Below are 23023 nucleotides of genomic sequence, written 5' to 3'. Positions count from 1 at the left end.
TAGAGACGGAGTTTCACCATGCTGGCCAGGCTGGTCTCGAACTCCTGACTGCGCATAACCTTTTCAATATTGACTTTCTTGTAGAAAAACAGATTTCTTTACTGTACCGATGGATTAATATAGTGGTGTTCCATTGCTTTAATGACTTAAAGGAAAACCCATTGTTTTGGGGTTTCTTATTAGGTTAGGTGTTCTTTATTTGGCTTTTGTCAGTTGATTTTGGTTTATTGAGTTCTAGTCAGTGTCATTTTTTAAGATGGACTTAAACATTCTTCATCACTACTATTTTTATTAAAATTTCTAGAAATACTCAAGTGAGAATGCATTTAATAAGAACATGAGATTTTGCCTAACATAGAATTCCCTCCAGCTTTGATATAGAAAAGCAGTTATATAATTAAGATATACATAATGTGAATTGTTTATGTTGGCAAAACTAATGGCACAAGGAAAAATTTCAAACCCTTAAGCCAATTTTTTTATTTTATTTCAGGTGCTATTCGAGCACATAATGGTAGTCTTCAGCACCTTACTTGGCTTGGCTTACAGTGGAATTCATTGCCTGCTTTACCTGGAATCCGAAAATGGCTAAAACAGCTTTTCCATCATTTGCCCTATGAAACCTCAAGGCTTGAAACAAATGCACCTGAATCAATATGTATTTTAGATCTTGAAGTAAGCAAAGATTTTAACAAATTAAATATTCTGAATTTTGTTTAATTTTTTTTTCTAACTTAACTTTTCCTTAAATAAAACAGGTATTTCTCCTTGGAGTAGTATATACCAGCCACTTACAATTAAAGGAGAAATGTAATTCTCACCACAGCTCCTATCAGCCGTTATGCCTGCCCCTTCCTGTATGTAAACAGCTTTGTACAGAAAGACAAAAATCTTGGTGGGATGCGGTTTGTACTCTGATTCACAGAAAAGCAGGGTAAGTAGTAAAACAAAAATATTGCTTTCACTTAGTGCGTAGGTTTTACCAGGGATTTAATCCTCATGTGAAGATTTAATTTGTCATGTGACCCATTAACATATATGTATGTAAGCGCTGAACTGTGTATTTAGAAAGCAATTTTAGTAAATTGAACTATTTTTTAGACCTGGAAACTCAGCAAAATTGAGACTTCTAGTTCAGCATGAAATAAACACTCTAAGAGCCCAGGAAAAACATGGCCTTCAACCTGCTCTGCTTGTACATTGGGCAAAATGCCTTCAGAAAACGGTGAGTTTTAAAGTATAAGCATTTTTAAAGAACATTACCTTAATTTTTTAAAATCATGCACTTTTTATTGAAAGTTTTTTTGTTCTGAAAACAGCAGCTTGGTCATATTATGACAGATGTGTTTTTTATTGCTGCAAAATAGTTAATGTAGTTAAATATAAACACTTAGAGGAGCAATGCCTAGCACACAGTGAATGTTACATATTAGCTGAGCTGTTACTGTTTTTCCTTAATAATTAAGTTCTGATAATTATTCAGCCTGAAAATTAAAAAAAAAATTAGCACAAGGCTTTGTAGGTAAGACCATTATAGATCTTTCTAAATATTTAAGGTGTGTTTTGTGTCACCATTAGGTGTAGATGGTCAGCCTTTTGAACAAACTGACACTACAGAAGAGGCAGGTTTCAGCTATCTAAAAAGGGCAACTGTTAAAAAGTAGTTTGGATTGCTACGTTAGGGTGGTATCATTAGAAGCGTTTAAAAGTTGAGTGTAGAGGCCGGGTGCGGTGGCTCACACCTGTAATCCCAGCACGTTAGGAGGCCGAGGCGGGCAGATCACAAGGTCAGGAGATCGAGATCATTCCTGGCTAACACGGTGAAACCCCGTCTCTACTAAAAATACAAAAAAAACTCTACTAAAACTACAAAATTAGCCAGACATCGTGACAGGTGCCTGTAATCCCAGCTACTTGGGAAGCTGAGGCAGGAGAATTGCTTGAACCTGCACGGCAGAGGTTGCAGTGAGTTCACTGGTATTAAGGTGGTTTAGTTATTACAGTATTTGGAAGTTGAACAAATGACTATTGAGGTACCATTTGGTTTTGACTTGAAATTTTAGCCAGTTCTTACAACTTGTAAATGAACTTTAGATCTAATCATGCGTGTTCCTTAAAGTTGTGTGCTTTTAACTTTCTTTTTTAGGGCAGCGGTCTTAATTCTTTCTATGGTCAACAAGAATACATAGGGAGAAGTGTTCATTATTGGAAGAAAGTTTTGCCATTGTTGAAGATAATAAAGAAGAACAGTATTCCTGAACCTATTGATCCTCTGTTTAAACATTTTCATAGTGTAGACATTCAGGTAACAGAGTTCCTTTATGAATTTATTGGAGATGGGAATTTCCAGTTTATAAACAAAGACGTGGAGCTATAAACTGCTTAAATTAATTGCCTTGTTATTTAATGGTAATCTTGTTTTCTAAATTCACTAGCTCTCACAGATAAGATATGACAGAGAAGAGTAATGAGATGTTTGTCTCTTAAGATCATATAAAATCTTTGGAAAATCATTTGGGTTTTATATTCTGAGTATAAACAATTTGACTAAAAACTATTCTGTGTGTTTAGGCATCAGAAATTGTTGAATATGAAGAAGACGCACACATAACTTTTGCTATATTGGATGCAGTAAATGGAAATATAGAAGATGCTATGACTGCTTTTGAATCTGTAAAAAGTGTTGTTTCTTATTGGAATCTTGCACTGGTAAGTAGATGCAGTACTTGAGCTAAAAGTTTTGTTTATTTATTTATTATTTTTTTTAAAAGACGGGGTTTCTCTGTTGTCCAGGCTAGAGTGCAGTGGCACAATCTTGGCTCACTGCAACCTCTGCTTCCCAGGCTCAAGCGATTCTTGTGCCTCAGCTCCCGAGTAGCTGGGATTACAGGCATGAGCCACCATGCGTGGCCAAGCTGAAAGTTTTTTGTTTTAAAAAGCTAATGATTTCATGAAAGCACTATTTGTATAGATTTTTCACAGGAAGGCAGAAGACATTGCAAATGATGCCCTTTCTCCTGAAGAACAAGAAGAATGCAGAAATTATCTGACAAAGACCAGGGGCTACCTAATAAAGATTTTAGATGACAGTGATTCAAATCTTTCAGTGATCAAGAAAGTAAGTATCAGGTTGTGGTATGTATGTTCTTACTGATAACCCACTGGTCAGTGTTTTTGCGTTGGTGTTATATTTTGGTAATTTCAAAAATACTCAGTAATATGTTGTTATTAATGCACAGAAGGGATGTGTGTGTCTAAATGCTTATATTTGCTTGCTTTGTCTTAGGTTTGGTGTGTCTTTTTAAACTTGGGAATCTAGGTATATGCTCTTAAAAAGTACTTCTCGGGGAATTAGAAAAGATTTCTAAGATAAGACATTGATTTTGTTCTCTTAGCAGTGTAATCAAAACAAATATTATAACCTCAGGACTAATTCTTAATGAACTTTGCTGAAATTGAAAGTTGTTGCTGACAACTTAGGAGCATTTCTTCTCATCGTCATCAGCCATTGTGAACGCCCTTGTTTTCTTGCTGTCAGCTGTTTGAGATTGTCATGATGATGTTAAATTATGTTCAGTCTTCTGAGTGTTTTGTTGGTTAATTTGTGTTACTACTCTTTTATTAGGATTTATGTTGTCTGGGGTATTGTAGCATCTGTATTTCTGTCACCATTGAAAATCAGAAAACATCAGTAACTTATTTTGTTCACTTGGAAAAGCTTTCCAAGTTAACATTCCTCTACAATTATCATGGTTAACAGAAGTAATAGAAAGAGCATGGACTTTAGAATCAGAAGATGTTAGATTGTACAACACTTTTCTGTGTTCATGAAGAAAAAAATAGAATAAAGACAAAAAAATAAAAATAATAATACAAAACAACAGAAAAACAAAGAAAAAAGATAATTAAAAAACACTTTCACGTGTATTATTATTTAAAGTGTAAAGTGCTTATTAAAGTGACAAAAATGTAAATAAGATAAAATATATCATTTTAGAGTTTTTACTTTTGGAATTTTTTGCAAATGAAAGCTCTTAATTAATGTCTTTTATTTTTAGTTGCCTGTGCCCCTGGAGTCTGTAAAAGAGATGCTTAAGTCAGTCATGGAGGAACTCGAAGCCTATAGTGAAGGAGGTCCTCTCTATAAAAATGGTTCTTTGCGAAATGCGGATTCAGAAATAAAACATTCTACACCATCTCCTACCAAATATTCACTATCACCAAGTAAAAGTTACAAGGTAAACAGGAAAGAATGGAATCATTTCATTGTGAAATTGTTTCTAAGTGTTTTAAATGCTCTTTTGTTATTTTTATTTTTTTTTTAGTATTCTCCCAAAACACCACCTCAATGGGCAGAAGATCAGAATTCTTTAATGAAAATGATTTGCCAACAAGTAAAGGCAATTAAGGTAAGTCACTTAATTTCTCTAGCTGTACTTTTTATTCCAAGATTCCTTCCCTGGCCACTCTCTCACTTTTTTTCTGAAGCTGGTCAGAATGTCCCCTTGCCATCCAAACAGTATGGCAAGGGGACATTTTGGTCTTTTTTTTTTTTAAGACAGGGTCTTGTTCTGTTGTGCAGGCTGGAGTACAGTGGTATGATCACAGCTTACTGCGGCTTCAACCTCCTAGCTCAAGAGAGCCTCTTGGCTCAGCCTGCCACGAAGCCAGGACTACAGACAGTCACATGCCACCAGGCCCAGCTAATTGTTGTATTTTTTGTAGAGATGGGATTTTGCCATGTTGCCCAGGGTGGCCTTGAACTCCTGGCTCAAACAATCCTCCTGCTTCAGCCTCCCAAAGTGCTGGGATTGCAGGTGTGAGCCACTGTGCCCAGCCTACATACCTCGGTCTTGACCCTTTATCATATTTTGTTTTGTTTTGTTTTGAGATGGAGTCTCACTCTGTTGCCCAGTCTGGAGTGCAATGGTGTGATCTTGGCTCACTGCAACCTCCACCTCCCAGGTTCAAGTGACTCTCCTGCCTCAGCCTCCCGAGTAGCTGGGATTACAGGCACCCGCCACCAGGCCCAGCTAATTTTTGTATTTTTAGTAGACACAGAGTTTCACCATGTTGGCCAGGCTGGTTTTGAACTTCTGACCTCAGGTGATCTGCCCGCCTTGGCCTCCCAAAGTGCTGGGATTACAGGTGTAAACCACCGCACCCAGCCCTTTACCATATTTTTGAAAGTACTTTATGTGTCTCTCTTCTCATCTTCCACAAAATTTGAGACCTTCAAAGGTAGAAACTGTTTTATTTAAAATATAAGAGTTCCTGACACAGAGAAGATTCCCGAGTGATTGAAGTGCTACAATGTACTAATCATACTCTGGTCTATGAGTTCGTTCCCAGATTAGCTGTGGATTACATGTGTTTCAAATGTATAGCTAGGAATCGAAAAGTGGTCTGAGCTTCAAAAAGTCTTACTATATTTTAATACTTCCATATGAATTTGACTTCATTATGTAAGGAAATAGTTATGTATATATATCTTATTTTAACAATAGTGTTCAAAGGAGCTTGACTTTTTTGGAATTGGAAATAAAAGTAGGTTCTTTCATGTTTATCAAGCAAGAACTAAATTATACTGCTAAAGTTACATCAAGGATATGCTGATGTGTGGCGATTATTACAGTGTGATCAGCAGTATTTGCAAATTAAGAGAATACTATTTGGTGGGGAAGACATTTTTGAATTTGCACAAAAATTTTGAATGTTAATTCTGTGTAGTCGTGGCCTATGACAATTACATACAATTTTGACTTAACATACAGGTTTCAGGCTCCCAACATTGTATTCTGTGGAAGTATAATGGAGCATTAGTCCATGAGCTTGAAAAGCTTGGTACTAGTACTGACTCTGCCATTAATTAATGATCTTGGGCCAGTCACTTCCTTTGTGACTGTTTGGCTTCTTATCTTTAAAATGAGAGAATTATTGAAGCCAGTTCTCATCACACTGAATGTTAAAAATTACAGTTACAGCAGTGATTGCAAATTCAAAGCTCTGGTGCAGATACCAACAGTGACCATAAAGTTTTCTAGGTGATTCCGCTAGTTTCTTATTTCTTGGATGTGTATGTGTAGCATCTGGACTAGGCACTGTAGATGGATGAGTGGGGGAAATTTTATTTAGCTTGAAAATTGAGATAGTTTTGGACCTCATGGTTAGGTCTTTCTGGGAAATTTTTATTTGAGACACTTGTAGAAAAAGAAAGCAGACATGCTAGATCTGTCCCTGACCTCACTTGTTAGAACTGGTCGGATTCCTGGGCTGATACAGAGAAGTTTGAAACTTTTCAAAATTTACCTGTTTTCTGATACCACTACAGTTTCTTTGGAAAAAGAATTTCCTGTTAAGTGTCTGTTTTGTAAGGGGACATTTTGTAGGTTCTAGGGTTGGGTATGGTGCTGTCATTTAGTTTTCTTCAGCAGAGATCAGGTAGCCACATAGCTACACTAGACGGCATTGTATCTATCTGCCATCTTGTCAAGGCAGCAGAGTTGTGTTAAGAAAACATTTTTGGAGTCAGATCTGGTTCAAATTCCAGCTGTTATTCCCTGCATCCGTTTCTCTCATTTTAAGATAGGAGCTAATATTATTTACCTAACAGTGTAGATGGTATAAAAATTAAGAGTTTAAGTGCATTGGACATATTATTATATACATAATAAATTCTCTGCAGCTACTACTTTTTTCCCTTTCCTGGTGGAGCATTTGAACATCACCTTGAGAATTAGTTGTATTTTGTTTCAGCACGGGGTTAAGTGAAAAGCTAGTTTGGGGAGGTGATTTGGAATGTCAGGTAGTCCAGATTGCAGTGTAGAAAGAACATACTGAAAGGATGGTCAGTGTAATGTTAGAGGACTGTGAAAGTTGGGAAAAGAAGTTTAGTTTGTAGGTACTTGTTTTTTTGAGCAGGGAATTGTCTTGGCTGGAGGTGAATGTCAGAAAGGTTAATGTAGGCAAGTGTAGAATGGAAATGAAGGTGTGATCATTTAGGAGGTTATTTGTTTAGGTGAGAGAGTTAATGAATTAGGTTTTGTATTAACGAATGAAAATGGGAGCAGATAAATTTTTAACAAATTAAGAATCATATTTTAAAATCAGCACCAGGTACCTAGAACTCATTGGCAAATAGAAACTTTCAAAAGATATAATCAGGTCTGGGCATGGTGGGTCACACCTATAATCCCAGCACTTTGGGAGGCTGAGGTGGTGGATCACTTGAGGTCAGGAGTTCAAGACTAGCCTGGCAAACATGGTGAAACCCCATCTCTACTATTATACAAAAAATTATCTGGGCGTGCTGGCTGACGCCTGTAATCCCAGCTACTCGGGAGGCTGAGGTGGGAGAACTGCTTGAGCCCAGGAGGTGGAGGTTGTGGTGAGCCAAGATTGTTCTATTGCCCTCCAGCCTGGATGACAGATCGAGACACCATCTCAAAAAAAAAAAAAAAATCAGTTATCTAAATTTAAAAGAGTAAGTTTCCCCAGCACTGTTTCTGGCATGATATAATTAAATGTTTAAAATTATTTGATTTTTTTTTCTTCCAATAGAAAGAAATGCAGGAGTTGAAACTAAATAGCATTAAGTCAGCATTCCCTCGTCGTTGGCCCACAGAGAATTATGGACCAGACTCGGTGCCTGATGGATATCAGGGGTCACAGACATTTCATGGGGCTCCGCTAACAGGTGAGCTGGCAAGTGGATAATCGCATATTTTAGTAAAACTGCTTTACTTCCCTCTTTTAAGTAGATAACGTGTGAAATCACCTTGTTTTTATATGTTTGTTAATATACATGTCAACATCGGTTTATATGTGACTTCAAAAGCTGTATTTGGTGTTACGGAGATTTTTATAATCCCAAGCAGAAAAAACGAGCTGTATGTGATCACATGTATATAAAGGCTTAAAGAACACTTAATCCACACCTCAGATGAGCTGAGATGAGATTATTCCTTAAATTGAAAAATGTTATTGAATAGAGTTATGCACTAAGAAATGCTTAATTAAGAACCTACACCTCTGGGGAATTATTTTGATGATAATGATGAGAGGCAGGACATTATATAGGAAATCTTACTTAATTTGAAATATTATGGTTATATAAAGAAAGAAAAGGAGTTTGGACCTGAATCATACTGGGGTTTTAAGTTCTGCTCTATCACTTACTATAATAGCTGTGTAAGTCAACCTGTCTGAAATGTGGAGATAATACCTGCCTTACATAATTACTATGAGCATTTGTGTATGTGCAGGTGGGCGTGGGTGTGTATCAGACATTTATTAGAGTATACAGTAAACAGTTAATGAACTAAGGTTACTAGTAGTGTTTACTGTGGGTTGGCTATGTGCAAAAGTGCTTTGTGAATGTAATTTTATTTAATTACAGTAACTTAGAATGTCCGGTACCATTATTAATCCCTTTTTTATAAATAAGGAAATGGATAAAGAAAGGTTAGGTAACTTACTCACTATTATACAGCTAGTTATTGATAGAGCCGAGATTCACACTCCAGTGGTGTAACTCCAAAGCACTTGCCAGTATAATACATTGCTCCCAGGCAGCCAGAAATAACAAAATTGTTCCTTTTACGTACGACAGACTTCTGAAATGGTAGTAGTAGTGCCCTTTTTATTTTTCTCTTTTTAGCCCAGGAAAGATTTAGAATAAAATGTAGTTTAGATGAGCACATTTGTGTGATGGTTCATATAGTTAAGGCAACCCCACTAGCCTTTTGTGATAGTATCTTCTCAACACAAGCAAAATAACAGAAAATCTTTGTGAAGTCAAGCTTATTAAATGTCGTAAGTCATAGATAAGTATATGAAATGTCTAACGTTCAAACCTTGTTTTCTTAAAACCTTACACATCATATAGGTCCTTGTAAGAGGATAAACAAACTGGCTAGCCTTTCCTGGGGCTTTTTTAGTGACGTGTGCAGTCAGTTATTTGGTGCCTTGTGGGTCATGATTTCCATTTCTTCTGTGTACAGGCATAAAAGGTCTTCTGTTCTTATACAAGCATGTAAATACAACATTCTCATTGTCTCATTTTATTCTTGCAATGACCCTATGAAATGTGTAGAAGCAGCACATCCTCATTTTACAATTGAGAAACATGGAGACTCCAAATGGATTATTTACAGGTTCACAAAACAGCTTTGTAGCACTGAAAGGGAGAGAGCCAAGATCTCCTGATTTCTGTTCCTGTGTTCATAGATTCTTTTTCCTTAATAAAAGTAAACATATATCAAGATGGTCCTTGTTTTTTTAAAATAAGATGATTAAAATTAAAGATTAATGAGCTCATAGGAGATACTCAGAAGTACTGAACAGGGTGAAGAAAACTAAAAACTAACCACCTTATTAACATTTCTTATATTTGAGAGCATTTCCTTCTGGTTCTTTCTCTATACATATAGTATTTTTTATGAGATTGTTACCATGTTACTATGTTGTGTGTAGATGAGCTAGCCTGTTTTTTAAATGTTACTTTAGTTCTGAGCATTTTTAAACTTAAATGTTTTTTGAATATTAATGAGTTCATGGTATCCCATCACATGGAAGTACTGTAAATTCTGTTCCTTTATTTGTGTTGTTTCTGGTTTATGCCATTACAAATTCTAGGACACTGTCCTAGTTTTATAGGGTATTCAAAATATTCAGTTTATGCTCTTACCGCTAGTATCTGATAGTGCCATTTTCGCACTTTTGCTAATGCTGACTTACTAGTTTATAAAATCCTTTGCCAATTTGTAGGAACAAAAGTGATATCAATTTTTAAGTTTTTTTAATACTAGTCATGCTCAACAATTCATGCAAATGGCAGTTGGTAGTTTTGCCGTCTTCAATGTGGGTACCTTCCAGTTGTTTGGTTTCTTGGTAAAACTCACACAAAACAGATGGAGAAGAGTTTTTGTATATCAACATGAATGTTATGTTAATGTGATTTTTTTAAAGCCAACGAACACATTTGTGTTCCTTGTGAGATCCTGTGCTTGAATTTGTCAGGTAATTTTTTTGACCTGAACATTCTCATAATAGCTTCAATTTGCACAATGCAACCTCGTCATTTTGTGGATTTTCAAGGCTCACTTCAAAAACATGTTCCTTGAGGCCTATTGTATTTCTTTCCTAAATTGTCTATTCATACAGTGCTTTAAAAAATTAGATTACTTTTAGTAGACTTATTAGAGCTGCACAGTTTAGAGTCAGTAGTCAATTAAAGTCCCTACTTAAACTTCAGACTAAGATTTTTTTTTTAATTTAATATTTTATTTTTTCTTTTTGCTTTCATGCAGACAGACATCTTGCAAGACTTTAAGATTCTTGGGCCATTTCTGTCAGGTTGTTCTGTGTTCTGTGCCTGCTTCCTCCCCATAGTAATTTCAAAATAGCTATCCTCACCTCTGTAAGGTTTCCAAAATCAAACTTGGGCTTCTGGCTAGCCTTTTCTAGGTCTTGATTTTTCAGTGCTTTCCAGAGGCAATTGTTTGGAACCTCTTGGCACACTTTCTGTTTCTTCTTCCATGTACAGGCATAAAAGGTCTTTTGGTTGTTTTCTGGTAAAACTATCATAAAACAGTCCAAGCAAATGACTATTGGTAGTTTTGTCATTAACATGGGTGCCTTCTAGTCGTTTTGTTTCCTGGTAAAACACAAAACAGAGGGAGCAGACAGTTTGTACATCTGCATGAGTGTTGATGTGCTTTTTATTTTAAGCCAGGGAAAACATTTTATGTTATTTATGACATCCTTTCCATGAATTTGTCAGGTGATTTTTGAGCTGAACATTCTCAGTAATAGCTTTAGTTTACAAAATACAAACTAGTCTTTCTGCAGATTTTCTAGGCCCACTTCAAATGCATTGACCATCAGATGGCATCTTGGTTCCTTACGTCCTTTCTGTGACTGAATGTCCATAATTCCACATCATACTGATCTTTCTTAGAAAAGGCAACAGTTACTTTCTTCTTTATTCCTTTTTTAATGCTTGTGAGGTAGTTCTTGTTGATCGCAGCGATGCTATTCTCTTATTCTTCATGTCATATTTAGCAATTTTTTTCTAGTTTGTCATTTGATAATCTTGATTGGTGTATTTTGATGTACAGAAATTTAAAATTTATGTAGTTAAATCTTTCTTTAATTTCTATTGCTTTTGTATTTATAGCTCTTGCCTAGATAGTCTTAACTGTAGTATAGACTTTAACAGTGTTTTCTTTCTTTTCTTTTTTTTTTTTTTAGTTGCAACTACTGGCCCTTCAGTATATTATAGTCAGTCACCAGCATATAATTCCCAGTATCTTCTCAGACCAGCAGCTAATGTTACTCCCACAAAGGTAACAAAGGAATAATTTATACATTTATAATTATTTTCTTTTTAAATTGTTTAGGGTTCCTTCAAATAAATTCAAGAGAGCAGTTCACTATTAAAACTTTTATGTCCCTTAAAATGTAGATATTTTAAATTTATCTCCAAATACAGAAATTATCCTTGTTAGTCACCTTATTTTTGTGTTAATAAGTGTGAATATTTAGAATATTTTAAAAATGGGAGTGGTGGTGGTGGATCCTTCATCATTCTGTTTTAACAGAAATAGAACTGTAATGCCCTTGCTGACCCACTATGTGGTAAGTACTTTCAGGCCTGATACAGCTGTATATATAACAATTGATTGAAGACTCAATATTACAGTGGTAGTTGAATGTGACAGCTTTGAGGACAGAGTGTTGGGGTGCATTTAGACCCTTGTTCTTCTGCTTATTTTGACCACAGGCAAGTTTCTTAACCTCTCAATGCATCAGTTGCCTCATATGTAAAATGAGGATAATAATAATACCTTAATTCATAGGGTTTTTGAGGATATTAAAATGAGATAATAATGTAAAGTGCTTAGAACAGTGCCCAGCTGGCACATTAATAAATGCTCAATAAATGTTATCATCATCATCATCATCATTATTGTTAACATCATTTGATAAATTGTTTAGGAATGAAGAAGGTATTTATTTTATGACTATTTTGGGCATGTGGATCAAGAAAATTCACCTTCATTTACATTTCAGGGTTCTCCTAATACAGAATTTAAGTCAACCAAAGAAGGATTTTCCATCCCTGTGTCTGCTGATGGATTTAAATTTGGCATTTCGGAACCAGGAAATGAAGAAAAGAAAAGTGAAAAGCCTCTTGAAAATGATACTGGCTTCCAGGCTCAGGATATTGGTGGCCAGAAGAATGGCCGTGGTGTGATTTTTGGCCAAACAAGTAGCACTTTTACATTTGCAGATCTTGCAAAATCAACTTCAGGAGAAGGATTTCAGTTTGGCAAAAAAGACCCCAATTTCAAGGGATTTTCAGGTGCTGGAGAAAAATTATCCTCATCACAATACGGTAAAATGGCCAAGAAAGCAAACACTTCTGGTGACTTTGAGAAAGATGATGATGCCTATAAGACTGAGGACAGCGATGACATCCATTTTGAACCAGTAGTTCAAATGCCTGAAAAAGTAGAACTTGTAACAGGAGAAGAAGATGAAAAAGTTCTGTATTCACAGGGGGTAAAACTATTTAGATTTGATGCTGAGGTAAGTCAGTGGAAAGAAAGGGGCTTGGGGAACTTAAAAATTCTCAAAAATGAGGTCAATGGCAAACTAAGAATGCTGATGCGAAGAGACCAAGTACTAAAAGTGTGTGCTAATCATTGGATAACGACTACAATGAACCTGAAGCCTCTCTCTGGATCAGATAGAGCGTGGACATTTTCAGCCAGTGATTTCTCTGATGGTGATGCCAAACTAGAGCAGTTGGCAGCAAAATTTAAAACCCCAGAGCTGGCTGAAGAATTCAAGCAGAAATTTGAGGAATGCCAGCGGCTTCTGTTAGACATACCACTTCAAACTCCCCATAAACTTGTAGATACTGGCAGAGCTGCCAAGTTAATACAGAGAGCTGAAGAAATGAAGAGTGGACTGAAAGATTTCAAAACATTTTTGACAAATGATCAAACAAAAGTCACTGAGGAAGAAAATAAGGGTTCAGGTACAGGTGCAGCTGGTGCCTCAGACACAACAATAAAACCCAATCCTGAAAACACTGGGCCCACATTAGAATGGGATAACTATGATTTAAGGAAAGATGCTTTGGATGATAGTGTTAGTAATAGCTCAGTACATGATTCTCCATTGGCAAGTAGCCCTGTGAGAAAAAATCTTTTCCGCTTTGGTGAGTCAACAACAGGATTTAACCTCAGTTTTAAATCTGCTTTGAGTCTATCTAAGTCTCCTGCCAAGTTGAATCAGAGTGGGACTTCATTTGGCACTGATGAAGAATCTGATGTTACTCAAGAAGAAGAGAGAGATGGACAGTACTTTGGACCTGTTGTTCGTTTACCTGATCTAGTTGAAGTATCCAGTGGTGAGGAAAATGAACAAGTTGTTTTTAGTCACAGGGCAGAACTCTACAGATACAATAAAGATGTTGGTCAATGGAAAGAAAGGGGCATTGTTGATGTAAAGATTTTACAGAATTATGATAATAAGCAAGTTCATATAGTGATGAGAAGGGACCAAGTATTAAAACTTTGTGCCAATCACAGAATAACTCCAGACATGACTTTGCAAAATATGAAAGGGACAGAAAGAGTATGGGTGTGGACTGCATGTGATTTTGCAGATGGAGAAAGAAAAGTAGAGCATTTAGCTGTTCGTTTTAAACTACAGGATGTTGCAGACTCATTTAAGAAAATTTTTGATGAAGCAAAAACAGCCCAGGAAAAAGATTATTTAATAACACCTCATGTTTCTTGGTCAAGCACTCCCAGAGAGTCACCATGTGGCAAAATTGCTGTAGCTGTATTAGAAGAAACCACAAGAGAGAGGACAGATGTTACTCAGGGTGATGATGTAGCAGATGCAACTTCAGAAGTTGAAGTGTCTAGCACATCTGAAACAACAACAAAAGCAGTGGTTTCTCCTCCAAAGTTTGTATTTGGTTCAGAGTCTGTTAAAAGCATTTTTAGTAGTGAAAAATCAAAACCATTTGCATTTGGCAACAGTTCTGCCACTGGGTCTTTGTTTGGATTTAGTTTTAATGCACCTTTGAAAAGTAACAATAGTGAAACTAGTTCAGTAGCCCAGAGTGGATCTGAAAGCAAAGTGGAACCTAACAAATGTGAACTGTCAAAGAACTCTGATATCGAACAGTCTTCAGAGCGCAAAGTCAAAAATCTCTTTGCTTCCTTTCCAACGGAAGAATCTTCAATCAACTACACATTTAAAACACCAGAAAAGGGTAAGTACTTTGTTGTTAAAGTTAAGCACAATTTTTCTTTCTTTTAATGTTTAGCTTGATGCAGACTCTTTGTGGGATACTAATGTTGGGATATAAATGATGCTTTGTGAACACCCCCAAAATATTTGAGCAATTTTTTTTCTCCCTTAATAAGTTCACGGTGAGGTTTCAAAGAGCAAGAGAACTTAGTTAAAGACATTTCAGTAACTGGAAGATACTTCTGTCATGCTAGGGCAGAGCAAAAGAACTCGGTACAGTATACGGACTCATGCTTGAATCATGCACATTAACGTGAGTCTTTTTTTAAAGTGTTCATTTTCATTTGTCCAGTTTCTTTTGTCACTCAGAAAACATGATACTGAGGCTGGGCACGGTGGCTCACTCCTAGAATGCCAGCACTTTGGGAGGTTGAGGTGGGCAGATCGCTTGAGCTCAGGAGTTCGAGACTAGCCTGGCCAACATGGTGAAACCCTGTTTCTACTGAAAATACAAAAATGAGCCGGGCGTGGTGGTGCGTGCGTATAATTAGCAGCTACTCAGGAGGTTGAGGCAGGAGGATCGCTTGAGCACAGGAGATGGAGGTAGCAGTGAGCTGAAATCATGCCACTGCACTCCAGCCTGACTGAGTGACTGAGACTTTTGTCTCCAAAAAAAAAATATGATACTGAGATGTTCTCATTTTATATGTTATATGTCAGTCTTGCTGATGTATTAAATCAGCAAAGAATGAAACTACAGGGATAAATGAATATGTAAGACAGTCAGATTGGTGGTATAAATTGAGGGATTCTGGCTTTTTATGTTTTAAAAGCATATTCATTTTGTTTCCTAAAATGTTAAAAAATGAAATATTCTTTGTTTTCTAGGATTTAATTTTAGCCTTTTTAAATCTAATCCCATGGCCTTTTGGACTAGCACTCCTTCCTCACAGCCTGAGAGCAAAGGTATAGAACTAGCATTCTCAGTATGAGATAACAGCAGTTTTTAGCAGCTGGTAGCCCTTAGCAAAGTATTAATAACTGTGGCTGTATGAAATTAAGTACTTACCACTACAACATGCATGTTAAAGAATGCCAGTTTAAGCAAAGTACCTTTTGACTGGTGGCATGACACCCTTGTTGGTTTGCTTTTTAAAATGTACTGGGATGCTGATTTGTAATGTACTTCATTGCTCTGCTATTTCAGGTCTGCTCAATGAAGATCTATGTTTTATCTAATGTTTATCTTTAGCCACTAACGTCTGCCAGTATGCACATGTAGTGGCAACGGCATGTATACAGTATGGAAGAGTGTCCCTGTAGGGCTGTTCTTTTGTGCATGGTTTAGAAAAATGTTGTATTTGAAACTGGACCCCATTTTTAATAGCCAGCATTCTACAGCTTGCATATTATATATGTTGCACAGATCATTTTTAGAAGTGTGGCTACTAGAGTGGAGCAAGAAGTGGGATCTGTTGAAGGCCTTCAAGAACAGGTTAGGGAAGTGAAATCTCACCCTTAGTGACCAGTAACACATCTTAGCCATGCCAAACAAGTACAATGATAAAGTAACAATCTCTGATTTTTTTTTAAGTATACCAGTTTTATTACTAGCTAAGGTAGCTCTTAATCTTTTATTTTAAAGATACGGTCTTTGAGAAATGTGAAAAGTGTTAACTTAAAAGTGGATGTATACTTGCATACAGTTTCTGTGAGCTCTAGGTTAGGAATCCCTGACCTAAGAACGAATGTGCCTGTACACTACTGTAGAACACAGAGCCTTATTCTGTTTTGAATCTGATAATGTCATTGTCCCAAGGGACCTTAGAAATGAAGACTTTAGACATGAGTAAACTGAGGCCAAGAGAGGCTATCTGATTTACCCAAGGTGTCTTTACTGAGTAATAGCAGAAGTGGAACAAGAATCTGTATCTTATGGTGTACTGTTATTTCTCCTAGCTAGGAAATGATACTAAGTTTTTGTTTATAATGAAGGAGAGGGACAAATTTAACATTGTAAAAGGAAGGGCACTGGTTCTGCAGAGCAGTGTCATCCAATAGAAATAAAATATAACCTGTGTATGTAATTTCAAATTGTCATTTGGTGCAATGGCTTGTGCCTATAATCCCAGTTACTTGGGAGGCTGAGGCAGAGGGATCACTTGAGCCCACAAGTTCCAGGCTTCAGTGAACTATGATCATATCACTGCACTCCAGCTCTGGGTGACAAAGCAAGACCGCATCTCAAATAAATACATAAATAAATAAATAAATTTTCTAGTAGCCATATTAAAAAGAATAAAAAGAAACAGTTAAAAAGGGAAACAGATGAAAGTAACTTTATTGATAGATTTGATTTAACTCATTATGTCCAAAATACCATTTTAACTTCTAATTAATATAAAAATTAATGATATTTTACATTGTTTTTCACCAAGTCTTCAAAATCCAGTGTGTGTGTTTACACTTACTGTTAGCACGTCTTGATTTGGACTAGTCACCTTGTGAGGTTTTAACAGAATGTGGCTAGGCTACCATATTGGACACCATAGCTCTCAGAATGTTTCCCTGTCACCAGTTGGTATACATGGCATGCTTCATGACTGGCTTACTTTATTAAACTCCTTTAGCCAGAAGTTCTTCTTTACATTAATAGATCAGAACAGGTTGCATATAGAAGTTTTTTCTCTTTCTAATTTTTTGCCCTTTGCATTGATGGTGGCTGGGGATGGGTTGTTTTCAGCCATATGAATGGTCTTAGATTTTATAGTGTTAGCTACCCATAGAGTAACAGTTTTTATTTAATTTTATCTAGTATCATGCTTGAACACAGGCAAACTAGATGCAACTCTAGTCACCTTCCATTCTTCATTGTAGAGTGGTTCTAAAATATAGATTTTACATTGAGAAATTTTAATACTCTCTTTTTTCTTTTTTTTTGTTTTACTTTCCAAAGGTGAGGAATAAAATGCTTCCCGTTCTTCTGGATGGGCATCCTATCTTCGTAGTTGGTTTGGACTTCGATAGGTTGATGGAAGGAATATTTTTATTAACCAAATAGAATCTATTTACAAAAATGGTTCATGTATATTACCATCATTCTTTTGTCAAAAAGTGTGTATATATGTTTGCATTTACATATATTTGTACATCTATATGACAGATGTATTTTAAAAGTTTCAACTTGAAGTAAAAGTACAACAGCTTGAAGTGTTGATACCAGGCCACAGCCCTCTAACTCGTGTGATCTCCCATGCATGCTGCCAGAATAAAACCACCAGGAATGAATTCACTCCACACTTCTCTGGAACCTCAGGACCCGCCCATTTCTCGGCAGTACTGTGAATTTTGAAGTTAAACTAAATTTTGGTACCATACCACCTGGAATTTAGGCTTTAAAAATAATGTTTCAAGGCCAGGTGTGGTGATTCATGCCTGAAATCCCACTACTTTGGGAGGCTGAGGCTGGAGAATCGCTTGAGTCTAGTGAGCTGTGATTGTACCACTGCACTCCAGCTCGGGGAACAGAGCGAGACCTTGTCTCTAAAAATAATAATAGTAATAAAAATAACGTTTTATGACTATTTATTGCAAGGTCAGATTTATAGATTGTTATAAATTGTTGAGAATTTTTGTGATTAGAATATGAAAGAAAAAGCTTTATTGGTAAAAGTGACATGTTAAGGGGCTATGAAGTAAATATGCTGCAGTTAATTATGCTAAGTTAAAATGCAGTTTAGTTATTTGCTTTAAAATAAACTCTTCTTTTTTTCTTTAAAGTATACTATCTCAAAACTCATTATGTTGTCAGAGCCCTAGAGCTGGCTAGTGTAACACTGACTATGAATAGGTGGGCCCACCACTTGAGTTGAGGTGATTTCATGGTGTCTTTCCAGGCTCTTGATAGGGTGTCACTGCATGCAAGCCATGAATCTGTTTTGAGAATCCTCTCCATTTTCCCAAATAAAAACCTGTCCCAACAGGGACTATATCACTCAGCATTGGATCTAAATGTAAAACTGGTGCTTTCAGTGTTTTTGGCAGATAGTGTTCCATAAGCTTTCCATCAGAAGGGATTTTAGACACCTTAGAGGTCCGTGCTACATCTTCACAGTTCCTCTGAATAAGCTTAGGTGGTCGTGTTACTTGCCTTTGACACCTCTGCATGTGTTTTAATGACTAGATCCAAACTGTGTTGTTCTTAAATCAAAAATCGGATAATTTTTAATATTTATGTATTAATCACACAGTATGCTCTCTGAAGTTCTCTTAAGCCTTCAGTTTATACTCTTAATTTTCTTTCTGAGCTGGAGAACTGACTTTGCACTTTGGTTACACAGAACATTGGTTTCCAATTTAGTTTAACTGAAATTTGCTGCTGATATGTTGAGTTTGTTCTTTAAAAAATATCTCATATATCTCGTCTTTCCTCCTTAGAAGAACAGACCTAACTAGTGAATGTATGAATGAAAATGCATCTATTTCAGAGCCAACATGAAGAGTTTAGTTTTTTTACTTCATAAACTGTGAATATGAGTATGCCAGCTGCATATGATGTAACGAATCATATTTAAATATATTTCACTTTCTCTTTGACTTGAGACTTTTTGAAGTCTGTGTAAACTTGTTTTGAAATATAGTCTCCACTTACGAATGTCATAACAAAATACTTTTTTGCATGATAAAAAATTACTTTGATTACAAAAGGCATATTGTTTCATGGTTTCTGCAATGAGAGGAAGTGTAATGATTATTTTAATATTTCTATTAAATATGTTTAACTATATTTTTATGGCTGCTCTTTTATGTTACACACTGTCTCTTTGGGGTTGTTAATTGGTTTCTGAAAGGGAACTTCAAACTCCTTTACTACTGGCCTTCCATGGTTGGTCCCTATTAGGTTGTTGAGAGAACGTCGACCAACTCTTTGATACCCGCCAGGTAGACCATAGTACCTGCCATGTCTGACACCCAGCATCCAGCTAAAACCAGAAACAGTGCTGGGCGTCCCTGTGGACAAGACATTGATTTGACCAGAAGCAGATGTCTGGCTAAGGCTGCCAACCAAAGGGTGGCCTTAGATGAAGGGCTTTGTTCAGTTAGGGGCAGAGGTCATTAATTTTTTTTTTTTTTTTTTTTTGAGACAAGAGTCTTGCTCTGTTGCCCAGGTGTGAGTGCAATGGCGCGATCTCGGCTCACTGCAAGCTCTGCCTCCCAGGTTCACGCCATTCTCCTGCCTCAGCCTCCTAAGTAGCTGGGACTACAGGCGCCCACCACCATGCCCGGCTAATTTTTTGTATTTTTAGTAGAGACGGGGTTTCACCGTGTTAGCCAGGATGGTCTCGATCTCCTGGAGGTAATTAATTTCTTTGGATGTTTGGATTAGGAGATGGGGAGAGGCAGAGCAGAAAGAGAAACACAGATGCCACAAGGAGGAGGAACAGAGCTAACCCTGGATAGGACTGGACACAGCAGCCAGACCAAGAGAGGCATCTAGTGAGAAGCAGCTCTTCAGCCCTGGGCCTGGTGCACACATCACTCCTTGGTTTCTAAGAACCAAATTTGGCCCAGCACAGTGGCTCATGCCTGTAATCCCAGCACCTTGGGAGGCCAAAGTGGGTAGATCATGAGGTCAAGAGATCAAGACCATCCTGGCCAACATGGTGAAACCCCGTCTCTACTAAAAACACACAAAAAATCAGCTGGGCTTGGTGGCGTGCACCTGTAGTCCTAGCTACTTGGGAGGCTGAGGCAGGAGAATCACTTGAACCCGGGTGGCAGAGTCCAGTGAGCCGAGATCACACTACTGCATTCCAGCCTGGTGACAGAGTGAGACTCCGTCAAAAAAATAAATAAAAATAAAGCCAAATTCATACAGTCCCTGAGGAGTGGGAACTGATGCACATCTCTTGTATACAATAAGCTATGCTTGTGCTCTGAACAGTGTAAGATTGAGAATTGTATTCCTTTAAAGAAAGTTCGGCAGAACTGTAACTGAATTACTAACAAGGCACTGAGAAGGCATACCGTACTTTGTATTCTTTTTAAAGTCCATGTTAGGTGGTGATGTAGCTGGAAGTGTATAGTATTAAGGATGTAAAGTTTCCCCTAAAAATTTTTTGGTATTTGGCGAATGGCATAACACATCAAAAAATTGGTTGCATCATATGATTAAATTGCAATGTGATGATTTCAATCAACTTGGTGGAAGACTTATACTTCGTCTTGGTATCTGAAAATCCCCTTTGCCTCAAACTTAATACACACCAAGGAAAACAACCTGATACAATTTTGCAAGTGTCTTTGAGCTAATGGTTTTTCATGGGTATTAAAAAGCATTGGGTTATTTATGTATAATTATGTAGAAAGAAAATGTTTGTTCCATTCAAGATACGGTTACACGAAAAGGCATCTAGTTGTGACCTTCAAATTATTACTTATATACCTATAGAAAATTCCTATAAATAGGCTGGGCGCGATGGCTCACACCTGTTATCCCAGCACTTAGGGAGGCCAGGGTGGGCAGATCACCTGAGGTCAGGAGTCCAAGACCAGCCTGGCCAATATGGTGAAAACTTGTCTCTACGAAAAATACAAAAATTAGCCAGGCATGTTGGCCCATGCCTGTAGTCCCAGCTACTCAGCAGGCTGAGGTAGGAGAATCGCTTGAACTCGGGAGGGGAGGCTGCAGTGAGCCAAGATCACACACCACTGCACTCCAGCCTGGGCAACAAAGTGAGACCCCCATCTCAAATAAGGAAAGAAAATTCCTGTGAAGAAACACTATACCCCTGAGTTTCAATAATAGAGATGATTAACCCAGTTTCCCTGCAAGGATGTGCTCACTGTGAACAGATGTAGTGGTTACCACTCCAGATGTCTGCCTGGCATTTGAGACAACAGTCCCTGTCACCCCTGCCTCTCTCTGGGAACTTTTGCCTCACCACCATACAGAGGGGCAGTAGGCCCAGCCATAATCAACTGAAACAGATACAGAGTTATGACCTGAGCCTAGGCAATTAGGTTTTCTCAGGAATATGGATCTGGGACTAAAGAACTCAGCATCTTCCTGTGACTGGAATTGTAGCATGTAAGTACAGAAGCTTTGGAGTGCCCAGCAAGAGCAGAGAAAGCCAGCCAAGAGAGTGCCAGGTTAAGTTGACAGAAGAGGTCAACAAAATGGTGAAGTGAGTGTTCTGGGGACCTTAGAATCAAGGGACTGGATTCTGTACAATGTCTCTGCATCGTCATAGTAAACTTCCTACACATGCTTTGAAAGTAAATATCAGATAATTTGGAGCACAGTATAATGGTAAAGTATAAACTGTGAACTTATACAAGGACACCACAATTTCCGCCTCACTGACAAATAACTTGGGGCATGTTCTTGACTGCTCTGGGCCCCCATTTCTTTATCTGTAAAAAGGAAATAAATTACATAGTTGTGAGTTATTGGATGACATAATAAAACCCAGCACAGAGGGCTGGACACAGTGGCTCACACCTGTAATCCCAGCACTTTGGGAGGCCAAGGTGGGCGTATCACAAGGTCAGGAGATCGGGACCATCCTGGCTAACACGGTGAAACCCCGTCTCTACTAAAAATACAAAAAATCAGCCAGGCATGGTGGTGGGTGCCTGTAGTCCCAGCTACTTGGGAGGCTGAGGCAGAAGAATAGCGTGAACCCAGGAGGCGGAGCTTGCAGTGAGCCGAGATTGCGCCACTGCACTCCAGCCTGGGCGACAGAGCAAGGCCCCATCTCAAAAAAAAAAAAAAAAAAAAAAACCAGCACAGAGTAGGCATGCCAGCATTCTCTCCCTTCTCAGCCTGCAAAAAGATTTACCAGTTTACCTCATTTTCTTCTGTTCCTTGTTCTGACCTCAGTGCATGACCCATAGCACCAAGTGTTACTGTCGTTTATGAGTGAACAATTGTGTTAATAAGGAAATAAATGGAATGTTTTCCAGCATTTTGACCTTATTTTTTAAAACTTTGTACCTCCCAGAGCTGGGAAGAGATTCCAGATTTCCAGACTTAGTCCAGAGTCATGACTAATGCTGGACTTCATCTATAGCTCTTATTGAAATGTCAGAAAACATTTTTTGCCCCAAAAACTATTAACTGATAAATTTATAGCATCAAACTGCATTTTTTAAAGGAGGCTTTTTGTTTTTTTCTTTTTTGAGAGAGAGAGTCTTGCTCTGTCACCCAGGCTGGAGTGCCTTGGCATAGTCTCAGTTCTCTGCAATCTCTGCCTCCCGGTCTCAGGTGATTCTCCTGCCTCAGCCTCCCAAGTAGCTGGGACTACAGGTGTGCACCACCACATGTGGCTAATTTTTGTTTGTTTGTTTTTGGTAGAGATTAGGTTTTGTCATGTTACCTAGGCTGATCTTGAACTCCTGTACTCAAGTGATCCACCCACCTCAGCCTCCCAAAGTGCTGAGATTTCAGGTGTGAGCCACCACACCTGGCCAAAAGAGACTTTTTTTTTTTTTTTGAGACGAGTGTCGCTCTGTTGCCAGGCTGGAGTACAGTGGCATGGTCTCAGCTCACTGCAACCTCCACCTCCTGGGTTCAAGTGATTCTCCTGCCTCAGCCTCCCGAGTAGCTGGGACTATAGGCACGCGCCACCACGCCCCGCTAATTTTTTGTATTTTTAGTACAGATGGAGTTTCACTGTGTTAGCCAGGATGGTCTCGATCTCCTGACCTCGTGATCTGCCCACCTTGGCCTCCCAAAGTGCTG

The 23023-nt window shown here is 37.8% G+C and overlaps 1 protein-coding gene across 6 annotated transcripts in view; it reads left to right on the top strand.

The window, feature by feature from the left end:
* Positions 1 to 19063, top strand: part of RGPD8 (RANBP2 like and GRIP domain containing 8) — a 45094-nt gene extending 26031 nt beyond the window's left edge. For 3 of the 6 annotated variants that reach the window (XM_055378280.2, XM_055378281.2, XM_055378283.2), the window contains 13 exons: positions 494 to 675; positions 759 to 934; positions 1102 to 1225; positions 2147 to 2305; positions 2572 to 2709; positions 2972 to 3118; positions 4059 to 4238; positions 4326 to 4409; positions 7561 to 7696; positions 11254 to 11348; positions 12076 to 14299; positions 15166 to 15243; positions 17234 to 19063. In XM_055378280.2, coding sequence (XP_055234255.2) covers positions 494 to 675; positions 759 to 934; positions 1102 to 1225; positions 2147 to 2305; positions 2572 to 2709; positions 2972 to 3118; positions 4059 to 4238; positions 4326 to 4409; positions 7561 to 7696; positions 11254 to 11348; positions 12076 to 14299; positions 15166 to 15243; positions 17234 to 17244 — 3734 coding nt within the window. In that variant the 3' untranslated portion in view covers positions 17245 to 19063. Of the gene's footprint in view, positions 1 to 493; positions 676 to 758; positions 935 to 1101; positions 1226 to 2146; positions 2306 to 2571; positions 2710 to 2971; positions 3119 to 4058; positions 4239 to 4325; positions 4410 to 7560; positions 7697 to 9094; positions 9396 to 11253; positions 11349 to 12075; positions 14300 to 15165; positions 15244 to 17233 lie in introns of those variants that run through there. The other 3 variants (XM_055378282.2, XM_063695705.1, XM_055378284.2) reach the window with 2 other exon arrangements.
* The last annotated feature ends 3960 nt before the right edge of the window (positions 19064 to 23023 follow it).

Source organism: Gorilla gorilla, chromosome 12, assembly GCF_029281585.2.
Source record: "Gorilla gorilla gorilla isolate KB3781 chromosome 12, NHGRI_mGorGor1-v2.1_pri, whole genome shotgun sequence".
Taxonomy (NCBI): domain Eukaryota; kingdom Metazoa; phylum Chordata; class Mammalia; order Primates; family Hominidae; genus Gorilla; species Gorilla gorilla.
This window is presented reverse-complemented; position numbering and strand designations above follow the sequence as displayed.